The sequence below is a fragment of the Sphaeramia orbicularis genome, chromosome 4 (genome assembly GCF_902148855.1).
Source record: "Sphaeramia orbicularis chromosome 4, fSphaOr1.1, whole genome shotgun sequence".
In the NCBI taxonomy this organism is placed as follows: domain Eukaryota; kingdom Metazoa; phylum Chordata; class Actinopteri; order Kurtiformes; family Apogonidae; genus Sphaeramia; species Sphaeramia orbicularis.
The window spans coordinates 50,821,957-50,844,039 of NC_043960.1; the positions used below are offsets into that span (position 1 = coordinate 50,821,957).

Genomic DNA, 22,083 nt, shown 5'->3' on the forward strand with positions numbered 1-22,083 from the left:
CTATATATAAACAATGAGTTACAATTCATTATAAGGGACACTAAATTAAGTTAATTTTTTTTTCTTACAGCGTGGCCCACCATTGAGTGCTGCTGAAAAGCAGAGACGCTACCGTGCCAAGGGTGATGCTGATGTACAGAGGAGACAACAGTGTTTACTAAAAGAAAGACAGAAATGGAGGAAAGATGGAGAAACAGGAAAGAAGTTGCTTCAAAAAGACCGCAGTGAGAGAGTTCAGCATGCCCAACGAAAAAAGTGGAGAGAGGCTCATAAGAGGAGGAAAGCCAGGAGAAAGTTACCTGAAGGGTTAATAATGGGGGGGGGGGGGGGGGGCTTAATATCAAATACCATATTAGTCCTGATTTTCTGATGCAACAAGATGTTCTAAGCACTCCTGTGTAATTTTTTTGAAATTTTCATCCAAACCCCCCCCCCCACCCTGAAAATTACTTTTTTTAACTCTGAAAATTGCAACTTTCACAGCTTCTCCACTCTTTTGTCCAGTGCAGTGTATAAATATGTTCATGATGGGCCATTTAATGATCTTGTCAGTGCCATATTGTATCGTAAGAGTACTTTGTACTATGAAAAGTCTAATGTCAAGGTCATGTTGAAGGTTAAAGGTCACCAAAAAGCCTAGTTTTTTTCAAAAATTCATACCATTCTGACATTTTATCAAATCTGTCCTCAGTTCTCTTCCCTCTGGTTTCCTGGTGGGGGGGGGGGGGGGGGGGGGGGCTTAATATCAAATACCATATTAGTCCTGATTTTCTGATGCAACAAGATGTTCTAAGCACTCCTGTGTAATTTTTTTGAAATTTTCATCCAAACCCCCCCCCCCACCCTGAAAATTACTTTTTTTAACTCTGAAAATTGCAACTTTCACAGCTTCTCCACTCTTTTGTCCAGTGCAGTGTATAAATATGTTCATGATGGGCCATTTAATGATCTTGTCAGTGCCATATTGTATCGTAAGAGTACTTTGTACTATGAAAAGTCTAATGTCAAGGTCATGTTGAAGGTTAAAGGTCACCAAAAAGCCTAGTTTTTTTCAAAAATTCATACCATTCTGACATTTTATCAAATCTGTCCTCAGTTCTCTTCCCTCTGGTTTCCTGGTGGGATCCCCCAAGGCCTTTGGCCCTTTAAAGCCACATTACAGACTAAATATTGCAACATGTACATTCCATTTGAATTTGCCGTCATTAGTGTGGCGGGAAACATATTCATTCATTCATTCATTCATTCATTCATTCATTCATTCATTCATTCATTTTCTGAACCCACTTTATCCTCACTAGGGTCACAGGAGTCACTTGGAGCCTATCCCAGCTACTGATGAATGACCCTGATGACCCTGGGCATGTGACCAGTTCATCACAGACTGAACATATAGAGACAAACAATCACTGTCACATTCACACCTATGGGTGATTTAGATTAACCAATTAACCTATCAGTGCATGTGTTTGGATGGTGGGAGGAGCCAGAGTACCCGGAGAGAACATGCAAACTTCACACAGAAAGGTCCCACCCCCATTGACTGGTGTTAGAATGGAACCCAGGACCTTCTGTCTGTGACGCACCAGTGCTATCCACTGCACCACCGTGTCGCCCACAACAGGACACACACATGTAAGTGTCAAAGTCATGTGAAACTACCGTCTGTTATTTTTGACATGTCTGTATGGAGAATACATGAGTAAATAGTTCTGTTTAATGTGTCTGATTGAATGTCAGTTGTTTGTGGTCAGTAGATGTGTTCTGAGGAGAGAACCTGAGCCCAAAATTTGGAAGAACCCACATTAACAGCTTCATTCCATCAAATATGCATTTTGGACCATTTGGGTGAGCTTTGACCTATAAGTTGACCTTGACACTACACCTTTTGTAGTGCAAAGCACTCTGAAGGCATGACATGTCTCACAAAAAAAACATTTAGGGCCCAGCATGAGCAGATTGTTACATTGTACTTTATCAAAAGTGAAGAAGGTTTGAAAGTTGACAAAAACCCCACGTTTTCAGGGTTGAACAAGTAATTTTCAGGGGGGGTTGTTTGGATGAAAATTAAAAAAAAAAAAATACACAGGAGTGCTTAGAACATCTTGTTGCATCAGAAAATCAGGGCTAAAGTTGAATGTGAAAATTTTCCTGAAATAAGCACCCCCCATTATTATTATTATTATTGTTTGTTTGTTTGTTTGTTTGTTTTTTGGGGGGGTGGGGGTGGGGGGTGTTATTTGAGAAACAGTGCTGACAGAAAGTATTAAAAGTTATTCAAAGAATACTTTGATGTCTTGAGTATTTGTCACTTTTATATAATGATCTATAATCAGAAATAATGTAGCTGTTACCTCATGCAGCCCTGTTACTCTAATTTCAACCCTGTTACCATATCATTTTAATAGAAAAAAAAAAAAATTACTTTCCCAGCTCAAAAGGGTTTGACCCATTGTCCTTTAAAGAGGTTATATAATTATATGCAAAATGTGTCAGAGCAAATATTGTACAATAAATGCTGAAATTGTTAAAGTGAAACATGCCAATATTGAAAAGTTGGACGAGACAGATTTTGAAAGTTGCTAAAATTAATTTAAATCAAGTCATATGTGAAACCAAATGGTTATTCAGAGAGAATGTTTCTTTCTGTACTTAATGGAAAAGGAATTACATTTAAGAAATTAATGCACTTTTTTCAGGTTCCTTAGTGTTGGTAACAGGGTTGCACCAAGTATTACAAACGCCAAATAAATCATGTAATAAAAAATTGTACCATTGATGTGTAAGCTGAGCCAATCAAGCCTTTGATAGTTTATTACCTATTACTGATGAATATATAATGGAAAACTAGAAAAGTGAAGGTTTATTTTTCAAGAATTTTGAAGCCCAAATGTCCTCCAATTCTGGAATGACCCATATTCTTTTTATCTGATTAGCTGGTGCGTGGCAGGCGCCTTCTAAACTTTACTGGGAACCCATTGATTCCTACCTGTTCCACTGATAAACAAAATAGCAGCACAACTTGGTGGGTCTTATCCTGGTAATTTTTCTGTGTGAGAAATACAAAGTGTGGCATGTGAGCGTGTGAACGGGTTGAAATGTGTCTGTGTCACACCCAATGCGTGAGACTTAAGAGCTCTGTGTTGGCCTGTAGAACTGGATGAGAGAGGGAGAGACAGAGTGAAATAAAGGGCCTGCTTATATAGTCCCTGCGTCAAGCTGGCACAGGTAGACCTGCAGGAACCCAACAGGAAGCTTTCCAAAATAATTTAGGATGCAGCACCACATTAATCCTTCTGTGATTACGGCTGTTTCTCAATATGCATTCTTGGCTGTTCTTCTGTTCTCGTGAAACGTCATCAATCGCGGCCCAAGTACTGTTCCATTTCAAAGTTCACACAAACCAAGAACAAATGGAACACCCAGATGTTATTCTTGTTTCCTAGCTTAAAGGGGAATTGTGTAAGATTTTGCTGTTTTGGTTTTTCGCTGTTTTAGTTGTATTTTTCACTATAGAGCCCCCCCAGCAGTTTAGAAGTACACATTGACTGACGTAAAACCCATGCTTAACCCTACCCCTCCAACCATGTGCATTTGTTTTCAATGAAGCCGGTGATGAGAAGGCAAAAAATAGTTATCAAATACGCTTCTGGAGCTTGGACCAAATGTTACAAGTTTTCTTCTGATCAGACAAGTAGAATTGAGGAAAGAGATCAGCTGTTTTTAGACACATCACACCAGGAGCGTTTGACAGCGCTGGTGAAAGCTGAAGCTACAGCCGAAACCGTCAGCAGGTAAAAAACTCTTTCCTCAATTCTGCTTGTGTGATCACAAGAAAATCTGTATATAAGTAGCCTATTCTCAACTGTAACATGCGGTATCATAGCGACATATACATTTACACATTTTAATTGAAACGTAAAATAATTTTGAAAAATTAGAGCAGATAAACCACTTATCTTTGCAAAATGTGGTTTGCATATGGAAGCTAAGCATAGGACTCTAAAAGCTCAGGACTTCCTTGTTTTCTAGTCAAAGGAGGACGTAATTGTGTCGTGCGTCTGATGTAAACTGCGTAATCTCCAGGCCTGACAGTGGAGGGACCTGACAGTGGAGGTTGCAGAGGGAGGGGCTCCACAGTGGAGGTCCTGCAGGTAGACACTCTTGTTTGTTCCAGGTTTGAGTCCAAGCTGGCTCAGAGACTTTCTGCTTGTTCGCCTCATGTTTCCTCCGATTCCTCCAGTTTTCTCAACTGTTTCCCCATAGGTTTGGTTACTTCTCCCATCAGTGCCCTTGACCAAGTCACTAGCGTAAATCTGGAGTTGGTTGCCAGGTGCCTTCAGTTGCAACCCACTTGTTTAATGTATTAGAATGGGTTAAATGCAGAGCTTGAATTTCCCAATAGCAACAATAAGAGTGAACTTATTGCTTATAAGCTTGGTGGTCTGGATGGAAGCTTCTTGTAGTATGGATTTGGAGTCAGTCAGTTGGTGACCTGGGGCCTCATGTATAAAGCATATGCACACACAAAAACCTGGCGTACGCCCTTTTCCACGTTCACGTTCAGATGTATAAAGAGTGAAATGACCGTGGAAATGTGCGGTCCTCCACGCCAAGTCCATAGCTGGCGTACACACGTTTCTAGTGCTTTGGAACCATTGGTGACACTTAGAGGTCACACTGGGAAACTGTTAATAATGTGAAAAAGGTCATTCCTCCGATTGATGGGCACATCGGAGATACACAGATGAACAATGAACACACCGGCACGTCATCCTACTGTCAGAGCAGCACATCCACCACCAGAACCAGAACCAACCAGACCCTGGACCCATCAATGCCAATCCTGCCCGGGAGGACATTAAGCAACAACCATATAAAGAGACAAGGACACAAAACTCACTGGTTGATAAATGCATTTAATGTAGTGTTCATGTCTGTGAGAACATTTATTAGTCAGTCCAGTCGCTCATAGACACCGCCGATTGTCCTCTCGATGTCCTCTTGTGACTCGGGTCAGCACGGATCCATGCAGGTGTTGACAGAACACCGGTCGGACGGGCATCAGCAGTGGGCTTTGGTGGACCGGTGGACCAGCTAACGCCAGGGAGTCAACAGGAAGCCTCTATGACAGGAGGATAATTCTGCGTCTGACCGTCTTCTGTCTCATTATTGGAAAATAATAATTTGAGTGATTAAACATGAGTCAAAGTCTTTGATTTCCTCTTTGATATCCTGACATGATTACGCATGAACCATTATCTTGTTTGGTTGTGATCAGATTATTGTATGACCCGTAGAATGAACTAATGTGTGACTTACTCAAAGACTAAATATATATTTACCTTGGGGGTGAATCCGAGTCAGCCCTGTGAGAACAGTGTCACCCAAAATATCGTTGACTTTCCGCTCAAACGGGCTGAGTTTGTCTCTTTTCTCCTTCCGCCTGTTTTGGCCTCCGCTTCGTGTCCACCTTGACATCTTCATCTGATCATGCAGAGAGGGGAATCCCAGATGGAATCCCACCTGCAGACCCCATTTATACCAATTTACATATTTAAATATGGGCGTGAAGAGGGAGGAGTCAGGTACTCCAACATATGCGGTCAATTCCAACCTGATTGAGATGCATAAAGGAAATGTACTTGGATTCGGGCGTACACTCAGTTTTATACATCTGGATTTTTTTGTGGGTACGGACTTTTCTGGATTTGGGCGTATGCCAGGTTTCAGTACGAAATCCACGCAAGTCTTTATACATGAGGCCCCTGAGCTCTAGGTTTTTCTCTCAGTGCAGTGACCAATGATCAGACATGTATCGCTTTAATATGATTTTAATTAGCAAAATCATGTGTGTTTGGCTTCATGTAGGATTTTTAAATTTTTTTTTTTTTTTAAGCTTGTTGCCTCTTGTTGACAATAGGGCTCTCTCCAGCAGTAAATAAAGGGTTCATTCAGATTGGACACAAGAGAGCAGATGGAACAGAAATATTTATACATTTGTATAGTTCATTGGCTTTACATGAATGGAAAAAAAATCAATGTGTGCATAAGAGAGAATGGTCATTCAGTTACAAAAAATCTGGAAGAATGTAGTTCATATTTGTGGTTTGTAGGAACATGAAGAAGAGTGGACTACTGACCTTGGTATGAAGGTGATGTCTTTAACAGTGAGCACTGACCTCTGACTCCATCTATTTATGTCCCTCAGTGGACACCATGGATGATGCATTAGTCTTGCGTGTCCACAGCCTTGTTATGATGACCCTATGTAACATATTCACCCTGTAAGAAGTGGGTCAGTGCAGGATTAGACAGCTCACGACTCTGGATCTAGACTCTGGACAGTAAACCCTGCTATTCTGAGCTTTTACTGCAAGACAGTGTCCCTGACAACCATTCACAAAGATAAGATGTGAAAACACCCTCAAAATATGGAATCACAGGGCGGATTTGTACTATTTATTAGCAGAACAGTGACTGTAAAGAACAGACAGGGGTTTAGACTGTACTAATGGAGCCTAATGGTGACCTATAACCTGCTGTGGCCATCAGATCTGAGTGATTATGTGAGTTTCTTACTGAGTGTGAATGAGGCATTCAAGGAATGTGGTGTTTAAAGCTAAATTAGAGGAAAAATGTCATCATTACACATCAAATCACCCTGAATTTTTCATTAATGGCAAAAAATAGATGAAGAATCCAGTGCTATTTCCACCAGACTGTGGATTTTCAAACAATAATACACAACGCACAAAAAATACAAAAACCAAGGCCCTCTCTTATAATTTTAAAATGGCTTTATAAATTATGGCATGTCTCAATGGACCTCAATGAACCCCAGTGCGTTTCAGCCTGCTGGCCTTCATCAAGGGGACAAACAAAATTCAAAATTCAAATATATTATTTGGTAGGGATGGTATATTGATGATGTTTGTTTTGGTTGGGATCAGAGACTGAACTACATGAATTTCACCAATTTGTACATAGTCTCGATCCCAATATTAGGCTTTCACTGGAGTACAGCCAAGAAAAGTAAATTTTCTAGATACATCAATATATAAAGACAGTCTAGGCAATTTGCATACTACTATGTTTAGAAAGCCGACCGATAGAAATACTATTCTGCATGGCAAGAGCTGTCATCCCGAATGGCTTAAAGACAACTTACCATTTGATCAACTACAAAGGGTCTGTAGAATCTGTGACCAGGACAGTGACTTTGAGACCATATCTGGGGAGATGTTAGCTAGGTTCCAGGTTAGAGGGTACAACAAGAACACTCTGCAAAAAGCATACCATCGAGCTAAAAATTTTAACAGGGACTCCCTTCTGGAAAGAAATCCATCGAAAACTACTAAGGAGTGTGTTATTTTTACTACGACATATAGTTATGAGGCTAACAGAATAAAACAAACCATTAAAAGGAACCGGAGTATTATTGAAAGTGACGACACTCTAAAACAAATTTTTCCAGAGCTACCTCCTGTTAGCTTCAAAAGATGCCCCACCCTCCAGGATAAACCGGTCCACAACCCCCTGTTTCCAAAAGGACATGGCTTAGATCCAGACCAATGGGCTCCTATAAGTGCAACAGCTGTAACCATTGCAACAATATTTGTCAAATTAGAACATTTCTGGACTATCATTCAAACAAGGAGTACACCATAAAGCATTTCATCACCTGTAAAACAACTTTTGTTGTTTGCAGGCTGGTCTGCCAAATTTACAAAGTATTTTACATTGGAATGACCAAAAAGCGCCTACAGGACAGACTGACAACATAAAAGACACAGACAACATAAGTACTCTATCCGCACAGGTAATACCAACTATCCTATGGCCAGACACTTTTTGGACTTCCACAATAACAATCCAGCCAGCCTCCAAGCACATGGAATAGACCACATACCGGACACAATACAAAAAGGAAACAGGCTTAAAAAACTGAAGCAATGGGAAACATTCTGGATTTACAAACTTCAAGCCACTGAACACCCTGGATTAAATGAAGAAAAAGCCCTATTGGTGAAATATTTGTATATAGTCTCACATGGTACATTTGAATTTTGTTTGTCCCCCTGATGAAGGCCAGCAGGCTGAAATGCATTCGGGCTCAGTGAGGTCCATTGAGACACGTTATACTTAATAAAGGCATTCTAAAATTATAAAAGAGGGCCTTGGTTTTGTATTTTTTGTGCATTGTCTGTCCCTTCACCAAAGAGCACCTCTTGCACCTCTCCATGAAATGTTCCTCTGTACCGTTTGTTCAAAAATAATACACAACATCAGACAAAGACACAGTTTTTAAAACAAATGATAGATTCTGAAATTCTCCATAGAGGTCAAACCTTGAGTAGGTCAAGAAACTGTAACTGTACTGGACCAGGTAGAAGGACGTGGATCAAAACAAGCCCTGCGTGCGTGGATGTGATTGGCTGCTGAGCTGAAGGGAGGTGGTGATAATTCAGACTGACAGTGAGCTGCTTCACACACACACACACACACACACACACACACACACACACACACACACACACACACACACACACACATTCAGCAGAGTCCAGTAAGAGGCCTTACCGAGCTCGCATCTGTTACTGAACTGAACGTCTCTACAGCCACAAGAAAAAGAGGTAAGGACAAAACCTTTGGATTTAAATGAAATGTTTAGAATACTAACGTCATGATATGGCTGCTGAACACACATTCAGCAGATAACATCTGTTCAATAAGGACTGAGCACAGAAAGAGCGGCTGACTTTGCATTTCACCTCAATTGTATTATAATTAAAATTACAATCTGTCACTGTGGGCTATAAGAAATTAAATTTCATTCAATATTGATAAATAATGATAATCTTTGTTGTATAGGAATAAACTGTGGTTGAGGCGTCACATGCGGTATAACCAAGAAAGTACAGGTAATTAGTGGCGATGAAACACTCCTCATTTCAGAAACGACAAAAAACCTTGAAAATAGATTTAGAAAGTTATTATATTCAGAACATGGGTTAAGATGGCTTAGTAGTGATATAAACAAAAAGAATAATTAAAACAATTAAAACCAGTTAAAATACTACTCTTAAAAACTAAAACAATAAAAATTATTAGTAAAATATGGTGAAATTAAAAATGTAATCTAAGCCTTTTCAGCTGCTGTTTCATGTTGCAGGAGTGCAAATAAAATACAACAAAAAGATTAGTGAAAACAGGTGGTATTTCCAGAAAAATGAATTATCCATGTGCATTCTAATAAGTAAAAGATTAAGAAGTCATCATCATCACATCAATATGATTTCGAATGATATGTCTTCATTTTGTTAAAATTCTCTGCGTATAGAAGTATAGAGTATTGGTTGGTATTGGTTTGTTGTTTTGCTTGAATTTACTCATGCATGTTTTGATTTTGGAATAAGATCATGAAGCCTATAATTGTTTGCACTGTTCCGCTGTTTGGAGAGTGCCACGTTTTTAACATAGAATACAACCGGTCTTATACATTTTCCTGTCATATCTAGTGTCATTTCAACTTACTGTGTCTGAAGTAGTTTTCATCTCCTTTTACGAATCTAAAGCAACACATTTCTATATGGTTTCTTCATATTTCCCTCCTTAAATTTGAAAAAAAAGTAATGACTTGACATTTATCGTAGCCATACGGACGGATATGAACAATTTTATCATTATAATTTTGGCCTCATCATCCGTGCTGTATTTTGCACCATCTCCTGTTGTTTATGCAATCTTATTCTGACACATTTTACAAATTCCATGGTTATTTTTGTTAAAATATGGAGACTAATTTGAGGAAAAAGTAAATATTGCTGTTTACCCAATGTAAACCTCCATGTAAACTCATGAATAACACCAGGATGAAGGACAGAGTTATCATTACAGTTTTTGTTTTTAGTTTTCTCAGTAAATGATTCTGTGTTATTTAGCATGTAAATAGAGACTTTAAATGGACTCACTGATCCAACATCATGTCTTAAACATCACCCTCTTTTATTGCCTGTCCCAGACCCTCCCTGTCCTCAGGCCCAGATCCAATTAATCCTGCTGCCTGAACCACCATGACTTCATTAACAGCCATTCTTAACCTTAACCTCAAGCCTCTCTGGAGGTCTAATGACTCAGCAACCTGGACTTGGACAAGTTTTAATGTTTGAATGAAAAAAAGAGGCCATAGTATTAGTTTTACTGTTGGAGACTGATCCAGGCTCCTCTTGACAGCTACATCGAGGAGGAAACATCTATGAAGATTAGTCATATTAAACCTTAGATGAGTTAATGGGATACCTGGCATGGTCTGTACGGCAGCAGAAATGGTGCTAGTGTGGAGAAGACTAGAAATGCTGCCACACATCACACACCGACATATCAAGGTCTGATTTGAATTTGTGTTCCTTCCATCCACCTCAGAACCATGTCAGGACCAAGGCCTGTGGTGCTGAGTGGACCCTCTGGTGCAGGGAAGAGCACGCTGATGAAGATGCTGATGAAGGATCACGAGGGGGTCTTTGGATTCAGCGTGTCACGTAAGCTAATGTACCGCCTGTTATTAGCTTCCACTGTGACCTCTGAAGAGGAGGATCAGCTGTGGTGGTCTACTTCTGAATGGACTAGTACAGTGTCTGTGTCAGGGATTTTAATTTATTTTAATTTGGTTATTGATTTGGTTCAGTTTATTTTGCAGATATGCCACACTTCACCTGACTAGATTAGACTAAACATCGACTATGTTACTGAGATCAACCTGACTGGAATCAACTCAATTCAGTTTGGTTTGATTAGATTACATGTGATCCACAGTTTGATTCAATCCAATTCTTGTCCATTCAAACCTGTTTCATTTAGATGTGACTTGACTGAATAAAATTATTATTATTATTGTTATTGTTACAAGTACAACTTAGTTACAATTATATATAGAACCCACTATAAAAATACAAATACAAATAAAAGTAGCTAAAATAAAAAAAAAAAGAGTAGTTCATCTGAGTTGAATTCCACCTAGTTGCCGCTGTGGATTTGATTCCATATGGTTTTGTAATGATTAAACGTGATTTTCAATTTGATTTCAGACACAACCAGGAACCCCAGACCAGGAGAGGAAGATGGCAAAGGTATAGTACCTCTGACCCAAAAGTGACCACCAGTAGAAATGTGATATAAGTGAATTTTCTAATGGCTTTTTAAAAGGTACCTCATTGGGTTTTTTTAGATTTTTTCCCCCAAACCTTTGCCACACTTCCCAGGCTCCCCCATGTGTCCATACACTTCTTACTCCCAAGTGAACTGCTCAGATGCTTTTGTCCGTGTCTGTTTAGATCCCTCGATACAAAGGGATAAACCTCTCTGTGCCTTTTTATGCTTTCTTTCTCCATAGGGCTGAACAAGCTCCCCATGCTTCTGGGGGCTACTTTACTACCCGTAGCAGACGTCTTATCCTCTGAAGACTTAGAAAAGTCTACCTCTTTTTCGTGTCCAAATGAAACAGAAACGACAAACGAAGGTGACCTTAGTGTGAGAACTAATGGCAGTTTGAAAGCCGAGGGATGGGGGTTACTTTCATCATCCTGGCTGTTATGATTGGAACTGCAGGAACTAATATGACAAAAAAAAAAAAAAGAAACTAGAAAAAGAGATGGTAATCTCTGTAAAATTAGGATCAGACAGTTGACACTTTGGAGTAAAAAGCTTTTGAAAATAGCCCCCTGTGATGCCTCACTAGTAACTCCCAAGTCCAACCCCATGAGGTTTCCTCATTCCCATATCCCACACTGAGCACTGATGAGTGGAAACCAACCTTTAGCATCAATGGCCAAGTAATTTTTTTTTTTTTTTTTCGTCTGACCATTTGGAACAAATAAAACAGTTAGGTCTGTCACAATTGTAATATCATTGTCATAGGGTATTTATTTAAAATAATCATTATAATAAATAACAGATACAGTTTCCATGTGGTTATGTACTATTTGACTGATGTTCTTTTAATCATATCATCTTGTGCCTCAGTCATCAACTTTAAGTTCAATGTTTAATTACTGTTGTGGTAGTTTAGTTTAATTTTCATGGTTCAACATAACAAGATAACAGCAACAAAAATGAAGGTATGATACATGAAACTGCCACACTGTAAGTTATAGGATTTAAAGGATCTGTTCTTTCAAGTTGTTTGGGGGTGTTCTTGCCTGCCCAAAAGTGGTCTCAGGAAGGACAATCTGATCTCAAGCACATGTGGAAATAACATCATTACCACCTGCCTAGCAATATGTAGGGCCCTATTTTGGTGCCAAAACAACTGTGATGTTAGTGTTAGGGCTAACCTTTAGTCCATGAGACCTCTAAAGGTATGCTGTAGTATCTGGCACCAGGATGTCAGTAGCAGGTCCTTAAGTCATGTCCTGGATTTGTTGTCAGGGACACAGATGGCATTTGGGTTCAGATCTGGTTGTATTTCATTTTATCTCTTTTTGTCAGTACTAACCACTATAGCTAATCAACACTCAGAAACTCCTGCAGTTTTGGAGATGCTCTGACCCTGTTATCTGGTTTATACCACAATGGTGGCATTAAGTAACAGACTGAACAATAATATTATTAATCACAATTATTTGCATGACAATGAGTTATAAACTTACATTTCCATATGGTGACAAGCCTCACTGTAACATGTTAAAACTCTGCAGATGGTAGTCCAACTGTACAGTCCATAATGTTTCAGATGGTTTGAGTAACAACACTGTAGCTGTAATGAGTGCTATTTCAAACCCGCTCGTCCTGGTTTCCAGACTCGTTATCCGTTTGTTTACAGTGCACTTCCTGTCTGGTGTCAGCGTTACTTCAGTCACCAGTGCTCGGACTCCTTCATGCTGTCATGCTAATGACTGTGTGCTTTCTATTACAGAGCCCATTAGGATGTTGCCTGAGTGCCATCAGTAGGAACTTGTTTGTTTGCAAAACTTTCTGTGTAAGAATTTTTAGATCCTCAGGCATTTTGATGTTCAGATGATGCAGACCTATGGATCTGGTAGGGCTGACATAGTGTAGACTAATGGTTTTGGCATGCATACTTCACCATCTTTATATTTAGTCTTTTGATTTAGACTGAGGATAGAACTGGCTAAAGAAGTACATAGATTTCTAATTTAGGCTCAGTTTGAGTAAATCTTTGAGAACTGTCACTCTTCTTTAATTTGGGCATTTCCATCTTCATCTTTATCTTCATCTTCAGGAAACATTAATTTAATGTATCTCCTTTTCTAGAACAAACAAGTCATTTCTTAATTAGGAAAAGATCAACAGATCAATTGACAATGAAAATAATTACTTGTAGAAGGTCATAGTCACACAGTCAGTGCATCCATACATTGGTAATGTGTTCTTTTCAAACCCATTTCTAGAGTTAGTAGGGTCAGATCTGACAGAATGTGATCAGTGATCAGTAATTACAGTCAATGTCAATTAGGTCATTAACCCCGCCTGTCTGAAAACACCTTTGTATAAGCAGCTACAATCTCCAGTCAAAGAGTAGATTACAGTTTAAAGAAAAACATTGCAGCTTTATCTGATTAGTGAAATATTTGTAGATTAATTTCAGAGTTGACAAGGAATCAGTTAAATAGAATGGTCATTGCAGCTCCTACAGTTTTAACTTTAATTCTGTGGAACCAAAACTTGCACTCAAATACTACGTATTGACTAATTAAACACAAATATATAAATCATATATTTCATGTATTTGGTCATGTTTATTATTATATTCTGTTTGATGAAACTGGGGTTGTGTTTCTGTACAATTTAGTGCAGATGTTTTTTAAGTTAGATTCATCACTATTTAAACATGTTGCAGACTACCACTTCACAACTAGGGAGGCCATGCAGGAGGCCCTCGAGAGGGGAGACTTCATTGAAAACGCTGAATTCTCTGGCAATATGTATGGAACAAGGTAAATATTTGTGTTTAATAAATTGCCATTTTGATGTTAAAGGATTCCTTTTAGTGAGTATTTAAGTTCAGGTTTAAGTTCAGTTTTGGAGGTTAACAAAGAGGATTTCTTTTCTGTTTTTTAATTAATTAAATACTTTCCCAGAATCAACCAATATAATAACTAAATAAAAATAAAAGAACCTCCGCTGATCTACATTTGTATCTGTGTGTTTGACACTGTAACACAAGCTGAGACAGAGAGATCAAGAGGATGTGCAATAGTCTGGTGACAGATGGAGCTTTAACCTCTATTAGGTTAAAAAGAACAGCGCTGCAGCTCAGCACTTCCGGTGTCACATTTAATCTCTTCATCCCACTCTGAAGAAAAGCCACACTGCGAAGTACACATCTGAACAGCTCGGATCAATGCAGAGCCTCTTAACCTCAGAAGCACAAACATGATGTAACCACACATTTAATAGGCATCACACCATTATCAGGCATCTGTCTATTTGTAAATTATTTTATATCTAATAATTCTGTTTCTTCACAGAGCATTTTGTTTGTTGTTTTGTTCCACAGTAAAGCTGCCATTGAAGATGTAAAGGCCAAGAACTTAATCTGCATCCTCGATGTGGACATCCAAGGAGTGAAGAGGATTAAAGAGACTGATCTAGACCCTATCTACATCTCCATTCAGCCTCCCTCCATGGAGATCCTGGTAAATATGCAACTCTACCTGCAGTGCAAAAATGCACACATAATATAAACTGCATTGTTTACATTTGTGAATTTACTCTGAATCCTTAGTCATGTGCAAACTGTAGAAATGTGATAAAGCTTCATTGTGTCATATTCAGTGGCAGCTCAAAATATTAAGTCAGCCCATTTGATTCAATTCTTTTATTGCTATAAATAAAGATACAAGTAAATATTTAGTTTTCTTTACTGGATACATGTATGCAGCCTTTGTGTGGGCATGTACCATGTATTTTAAGTGCTTTAAGGATTATATTAATCTTACCTGTTCTTATTGTGTGATTCTTTTCCATTATGAAGTATTTTGTACTGCCTGAAAAGTGTAATAAAAATAAACATATTTTTATTGTATAGTAGTCAGGTTGTAGACTGCAACCAACTGAAACTCCTCCACAGCCTTGACAGCAGTGGCTGCAATAAATGCTCACCTGACAGTTTTTTGCACATCATGTTAATATTTCATAGTAATGTCCATAATGTGAAATTAAAACAGTTTTTCCCCCTCATGTGACTTATCAGCTGATAAATACCTTACATTCTGATATTCCCATAAACCAGTGTGGTAGATGCAAAAAGTAGAGCAGAGTGATGAGCATTCACTGCCATTTTAGATGGAAAACAGCAACAAATACTTTTGCTCTGTTTATTGGAGTCGACTAACAGATTGTATTGTCACCTTCTGATGACATCAGTTTATTCACTTCAAGTCCATTTATGAAAGTGTGCACAATTCACTGTCTGTTTTATTTAACTTCTCATACATTCCTTCAAATCTGCTTGCTTGTTTAATGGAAGCATTCTTACAGTTTGCTGTGTCTGTTTTGGGTTTTTTAGGTAAATCAAATCAAATGTTATTTATATAGTGCCAAATCATAACAAAAGTTATCTCATGACACTTTACTTATTGAGCTGGTCGAAACCAGACTCTCTAAAGGAATATTATATGGTTCACAATAAAACATTGAAGGTAACAGTGAAGGATCTTAATTCAGGACGACACCTGCTATAAACAAAAAAAGGAAGAGGAAGTGTATTCTGAGCTACTCTAGAAATCAGAGGACTGTCTAAGCAGGACTGTCATTTTCCTTAATTTTCTGACAAAGACATGTCTTTCTGTGTTTAATTTGGTTATTTTAAGACCATTGTAAATCATGTTTCACCTAAACAATGTCTGTCCTGATACTATTTTGCAAATGCTCTAGTGCTGCATCCTGTGCTCAGGAAAGAAGTTTCCCCCGTATTCCAGAACATTAACAGATGGTACTATAACTATGTCAAACATTAACAAAATGTAGCGATAGGTCTGGATTTACAAGACTCCACTGGACCTTTAATTTGAGATATTTATTTTCAAGAAACCTGACAACACAGGTGATCATATTGTGGTATTAACAGCTCTATTGCATTTGATGGAGTTCTTTTGTCAAAGGAAATCTCTTTTCTTTCTAAGGAAAAACGTCTGAGAGACAGGCAGACGGAAACAGAGGAGAGTCTACAGAAACGTCTGGAGGCAGCGCGCGTGGACATGGAGCTCAGTGAGTTTCCCCACAGCTCTGTTGGACGTTACACTGAATTAAACCATCTATTATAGGTGACGTCTTTACCTGTTGTCTTTAGGTAAGGAGCCAGGGGTGTTTGATGTTGTGATCATCAATGATGACTTAGACAGGGCCTACGAGGAGCTGAAAGACATCCTCAATGAAGTGAGCGCAAGCAAACACCATTTCATTTTCATTCCTACCACTTACTCTAATGCATTGCATATTTGCTTCTTAATCAGATAAACTCCTACAATAGGAACACAAACCTTGTGTTTCTTTCTGCAGGAAATTAAAAAGGTTCAGGAGGCAAAGTCATAAACAGGAAGAAGTGCCCCAGTCCTTCTGCTTCTGGACTGAAGATCCATCACTTATAATGCAGGCGAATCTTCACTGACTGCCAGCACACCTGAAATAAACTGTCTTCTGGGGGGAAAAAAAGTGAATTTTTTTTCTTGTTACCATCCATTTTGTTCAAGGACTCCGTGCAGTTTAATATTCAGAGAAAAACAGTTTGAAAAGGATGGATGTGAAGGGAATTGAAAGATTTTTTCAGACTAGGAAAATGTGGGTTTGTGATAGATTTAGTGGTGTTTGTGTGTTTGTACACAATTGAGAACAAATAAAGAATATGAGAACAATTTACTTCTGTTATATTTAATTCATCTTCCAGTCTTATCAATCAGTTTGGGGGCTGATCTGATATAACTGACAAAGCAATAAAACCTTTAAATCTAAGCAATTTCTCTGTGTATACATTCCATCCTTAAGGCACACCATGTACATTGTATATATCACTCATAAATAGACGTATTCTCAGTAAGCAGCACAAAGAACATGTTCACTTTAAGGCCACCTGGTGCATCTGTTTGACACTAACAGACAACCAGAAACAAACAACTGTCAAAAAAAGCTTTAGAGCTCCTGCATCACTGTGCACTCACTGCTTAGACTAACCTTATCCCTGATATGTTTCAGTATAGACCAAAGCACTCACATAAACATCCTTAATGCATAACTACACTTTGAAACCATTTTAAGACGCATCACATTTTGTAACACAAAAAGTCATACAGGGAGAAAAAAACAGACATGATATCGCTACACATTTAAACTGCTAATAAACAAATGCCCTCCTTTTTCTGCTGTTGCATTATGGGAAGAAGGGACCCTGGAGCTTGGTGCGGACCTGGTCTCGTTTCTCCTCCTTCTGACTCAGGTAAGCTTTAAGCTTGTCGGTGGAAAAGCACACCTTAGAGGCCCTGGCTTTGTGTGGAGTACGATGGGCACGCAACCACGGGTTATGAAGACTTTCAGCTGCAGTGGGTCTGCCCCTGCAAGACACGGAGGAGATCTCTGATAAGACCAGTGTTGCATCAGGTATTTCCAAACTGTAATACATTACAGATTATATACATGTAAATAATTATTGTAAAATGCAGTTTGTCATCTTTTCATTATCATCAGATATGACCCATTTGGACGCTCAGAGGCTCTATAGTGAACATGGAAATGGCGTCATCTTCCACAACATTGATTCACCAGTAAAAGCCATAGAGTTGAATGACAGTGGATGGAGATACTTGGTTTATATTCAGTTAATGATAGATTTTATTGAAAGAGTCACTTTTTCTCCAGTTTTCTGTTTTTGCTATAATAATCCCCAACTTTAATCTGAACTTTTGTGGACATCTACATGATCAGTAAATTAAATATAGGAAAATACCTAATAATAAATAATAATAATAATAATAATAATAATAATACAGTAATAAATGGTGATAAATCAATTAAGAAAAGTTAACTATAGAGAAAAGGTCATTTAGGAACTGCCATAAAAGTAGCACTGGGCCTTTATGGGTTAATGTTCTATAATGACAAAATGTACTTCAGAGCATTTTACATCCAGTAGAGGGCAATATGGTGTAGTATAACTAGTATGACTGGGCTATCCAGGTACAAATAATATACAGTCTACCTTGACTTATGAGCTTAATTTGTTCCTTGGCTGAGTTCCAAATTTAATTTGCTTGTATGTCAGATCAGTTTTCCCCATTGAAATTAACTGAAATGCCATTAATCCATTCCAGCCTCCAAAAAACCACCCTAATTTCCCACCTAACTTATTGATAAGTTATACCAATGAAAGCTCAGTATGTTGTTCATGTGGTAGACAATAAAAAGACAAATGTTAGAAGACAGCTAGTAGGTATTCTGGTGCCAGAGCCTCCATCTCTCTGATGAAGAGTACAAATGGATTCCTCCTGTCAACCCCATTTTATATATCCTGCTGGGTTCCAGAAACACATGTGGCTCTTTCAACCCTCTGCTGTTGCTCCCTGTGGCTTTGCAAAATTAATGAGTATTTACTTAAAACTTATTTTATTTTAGTTCATTGATGACCATAGGTGAAGGTAGATAGATTGACCGGTAAATCGAGAGCTTTACCTTTTGGTTCAACTCCTTTACCACAACAGACTAGTACAGCATCGGCAATACTGCCGACGCTGGGACAGTCTAAAATGCTCAATGTAAAAAATCTTAACATAGCTTAATGTCCAAAAACTGTGATCAGTCAGTCAGACAGCATCCATAATATTGGGTTTTTTGTTTTGATATTTGGAGAGGTGAAAGTGGACATGACTAGAGATGTCCATGCATAATTTGGTGATGACTGATCACTGTTTTTGGACATTAAGCTATGTTAAGCCTTTTCTCAATAATGTGCGCCTATGGAGAGGGAAACTTAATGCATAGAGCATCTATAAAAGTAGGGTTATCATTTTGACTTTTGGAGAGGTGAAAGTGGGCATGACTAGAGATATCCACACAAAATTTGGTGATGACTGATCGCAGTTTTCAGATGTTAGTTTCTTCTCTATAATGTGCACCTGAGAGGAAAAAGCTTAATGTGGACAGCATCCACAATATTGGGGTTTTTGTTTTGATTTTTGGGGAGGTGAAAGTGGGCATGACTAGAGATGTCCATGCATAATTTGTTGATGATTGATCGCAGTTTTTGGACATTAGCTACGTCAAACTTTTTCTCAATAATGTGCGCCTATGGAAAGGAAAAAGCTTAATGCAGATGGCATCCATAATATTGGGGTTTTTGTTTCGTAACTAAAAAAACTTGTAAGTTGAGGTAGGCTACCACTGAAGTTTATAACTGGCAAAGTGAAGGCTCAAAGCAATGCAAGAAAGGATGACAGCCAAACTGAATTTCTGTTGCTTTGGCTTATCACAGTCGTCCTCTCATTTCTTTCTCTTCTCAGTGAGTGGAGAGGTTCCATGGCACCATTCCAGATGTTTTTTTAAATTGCTAGTGTTATTTCTTAACAGTGATAGTTCTTTTGGTTTTGGATAAAGGTTGCATTTGACTGTTACGTTCTTCTTGTCCTTATCTCTGACAAAGTTGAAGCAATGAGCATACGTCCATTGCCAATGTGCCGTCTTCTGCCATCTTCACCCATTGGCTGACCATAAACAGGAAAAAGAACTTTCCTGCCTAATTTTTTATTTGTTAAGGTCTTGCAGTCTTGCTCTTTTTTTTTTTTTTTTTATTTGAGCAGTTAACTTATGGGCAAAAACTGTGTTGTAATGCAAGTGCTATTGAACATGTACTGAATAACATATAACTGAAAATTGATTAGTAATGCCCTACACTACTGCATTACAGCAAAAAGTAATCTGTCACTATAATGCATTACTTTTGTAACTGTTACTCTCAACACTGCATAAGACACACTGTTTCTAATCAAACAAAAATGTTTCAGGCCAATACTCTAGGGTCTGGTTTTCCAAACTACAGACTCAATTTCCAAAAAAGTTTCATAAGTGAAAGAAAAATAAATTGTGATTTGTTTATTCTGTAGACAAAAGTACATATGATTCAATGCTTTCACTGATCAACTTGATAGTATTTTGTAAATAGAAATATTTGGTTCAACAGTGCATGGCGGCAATTGTCTGATTGTTCCCTTCATGATGTCCATTCATTTTCAATAGGAGACAGGAGATAGGACATGTGGACTATAGACAAGACAGTCCAGCACCAGCACTCTGACTTTGAAGTTACACTAATAGAACTAGGGCAGAATGAGACATTATCTTAAGTGAAAACATGTTGACTTGATGACTGCATATGTCTCAGTAAGATTCAATCTACAATTCCAAATCAGTGGTCCCTTCAAACATGTGAAGGTCAGTTGTGTAGACACCGATGCAGCCCCAGACCATCACAGATGATACTTTAGTTACTTTTTCCTGCTTTGTATTTTATCTTGCAGTATTATTATCATTGTTAATGTTGTTTTGTTTGACTGTTGAGTATACTTAAGAAGGTTATATCAGGGTGAATCACATTGTTTTTATGTCTGTTTGGAATGGGAGGACCCCAGGAAGAGTAGCTGATGTCCTGCATCAGCTAATGGGGATCCGAATAAATAAATAGTACAAGTCACTGATAACAGTACGGAAGGTGTTTCTCCTTGTCTTTGATACCCTGGACTGCAAACTCATCCAAGGAGTGCTGGACTTATGTGACAACAGATTTCCATAGTTGTCCCGTGTCCGTGTGTCTATACTCATGGCAGTTTCTCATGTAACTCCACCTGAGGGTGTAAGGTTATGCATATTCAACCGTCATTTCCACTCTTGGCATTCAGATTTTTCCAGACGCCCTCAATCTTCTCACAATCACAATATCAGATACTTTGTAATTTCCTATCTATATTATAAAACCCAAGTGGCCTCTGTGTGGATGTATGTGTGTCTGCTTTATAACTGAAAAACTGTAAAGAGTTAGCCTTTCCTTTTGGAGAACTTATGTATTTTGGGTCAAGGATCAGACAGGCGAAAACAGCTTATTGATACAACCAATATTTTTGGAGTTATTTTGGGGGGGCACCGGGACATGACGGGAGAACCAGGTCCGGGTGTGATCACACACTAATGAAGTCGGTCTGGTTCTTACTGTGGTCCAGTTCCACTCCGCTGGTCCCTAGTCAGACACAGCCCATTAATGTCCCCCTCTGGACCACCCCCCCTTGCCATAATACGGTGACAGACAGTTCTGCCAGACTCCAATCAGATGGGCCGGAGTTCAGTGGATCCAGACATAGAATGGTAGTGGGTTGCAATAAACCGGCATGTTCAGTCCTGTGTAAAAGTCTTATGCTGCCTTGACAGACCGTTCTGCGCAGACTGAGATCACACAGACTGGAGTTAAGCGGATCCGTACACAGGACAGCAGTGAGTCACAATAAACCGTCATGTTCAGTCCTGTGTAAAAGTTGATGTCAATACAAAGCAAAATGAGGGCCATTCTGTTTCTTCCTAATCTGTGTTACACCAGTAAGCTTAGTCAGGTAATACAGTAATGATGTAAAGCCCTTTCAAAGACATTTATAAGGTCACTATGAATACATTCTTTTCTGTTACTTTTGATTTCAATACAAAACAAAATGAGGGCCATTAGATTTTTTCCTAATCTGTGTGTTAGACCCGTAAGCTTAGCTCAGCTCCTCATTCTATCAACTCTGCTGCTTCTAGAATCCATGGATTCCCATGGGTCAACGCACTACTTCAGAAATCTTCTTTTTAAACTGTTTGACAACTCTCTCATGAAATTTGGCTAAAAACTGCTGAGTCTCAATACATCCTTGGAAAGTTTAAACTTTTGGTTGATGGTCTTTTGGTGTCCAGTCATGATCCTGAACACCAGCCAAACACCATTTTATTTTCATTCTTACTACTTATTCTAATGCATTGCATATTTGCATCTTAATCAGATAAATTCCTACAATAGGAACATTAACCTTGTGTTTCTTGCTGCAGGAAATTAAAAAG

At 38.6% G+C, this 22,083-nt stretch overlaps 2 protein-coding genes across 3 annotated transcripts in view; one reads left to right on the top strand and one right to left on the bottom strand.

Annotated features, from left to right (window-relative positions):
• Positions 1 to 8,497: 8,497 nt before the first annotated feature.
• guk1b (guanylate kinase 1b) lies at positions 8,498 to 16,874 on the top strand. 2 transcript variants are annotated; one of them, XM_030133187.1, is made up of 9 exons: positions 8,498 to 8,636; positions 10,426 to 10,541; positions 11,088 to 11,129; positions 11,393 to 11,518; positions 13,859 to 13,955; positions 14,519 to 14,657; positions 16,146 to 16,230; positions 16,313 to 16,398; positions 16,522 to 16,874. In XM_030133187.1, the coding sequence occupies exons 2-9, from the start codon at positions 10,430 to 10,432 to the stop codon at positions 16,552 to 16,554; spliced, it is 720 nt and encodes a 239-aa protein (XP_029989047.1). In that variant the 5' UTR covers positions 8,498 to 8,636; positions 10,426 to 10,429; the 3' UTR covers positions 16,555 to 16,874. The 2 variants fall into 2 exon arrangements, with proteins under 2 accessions (XP_029989047.1, XP_029989049.1); XM_030133189.1 differs by lacking the exon at positions 11,393 to 11,518.
• obscna (obscurin, cytoskeletal calmodulin and titin-interacting RhoGEF a) overlaps positions 16,689 to 22,083 on the bottom strand; it is a 147,574-nt gene continuing 142,179 nt past the window's right edge. The window contains 1 exon segment of the mRNA XM_030131617.1: positions 16,689 to 17,567. Coding sequence (XP_029987477.1) covers positions 17,387 to 17,567 — 181 coding nt within the window. The 3' untranslated portion in view covers positions 16,689 to 17,386.

Coding starts and splice junctions, on each gene's coding strand:
- guk1b (XM_030133187.1), top strand. CDS start 10,430: ATGTCAGGACCAAGGCCTGTGGTGCTGAGTGGACCCTCTGGTGCAGGG. Junction 14,658..16,145: donor CTCCCTCCATGGAGATCCTG/GTAAATATGCAA, acceptor TTTCTTTCTAAG/GAAAAACGTCTGAGAGACAG. Junction 16,399..16,521: donor TGAAAGACATCCTCAATGAA/GTGAGCGCAAGC, acceptor TTCTTTCTGCAG/GAAATTAAAAAGGTTCAGGA.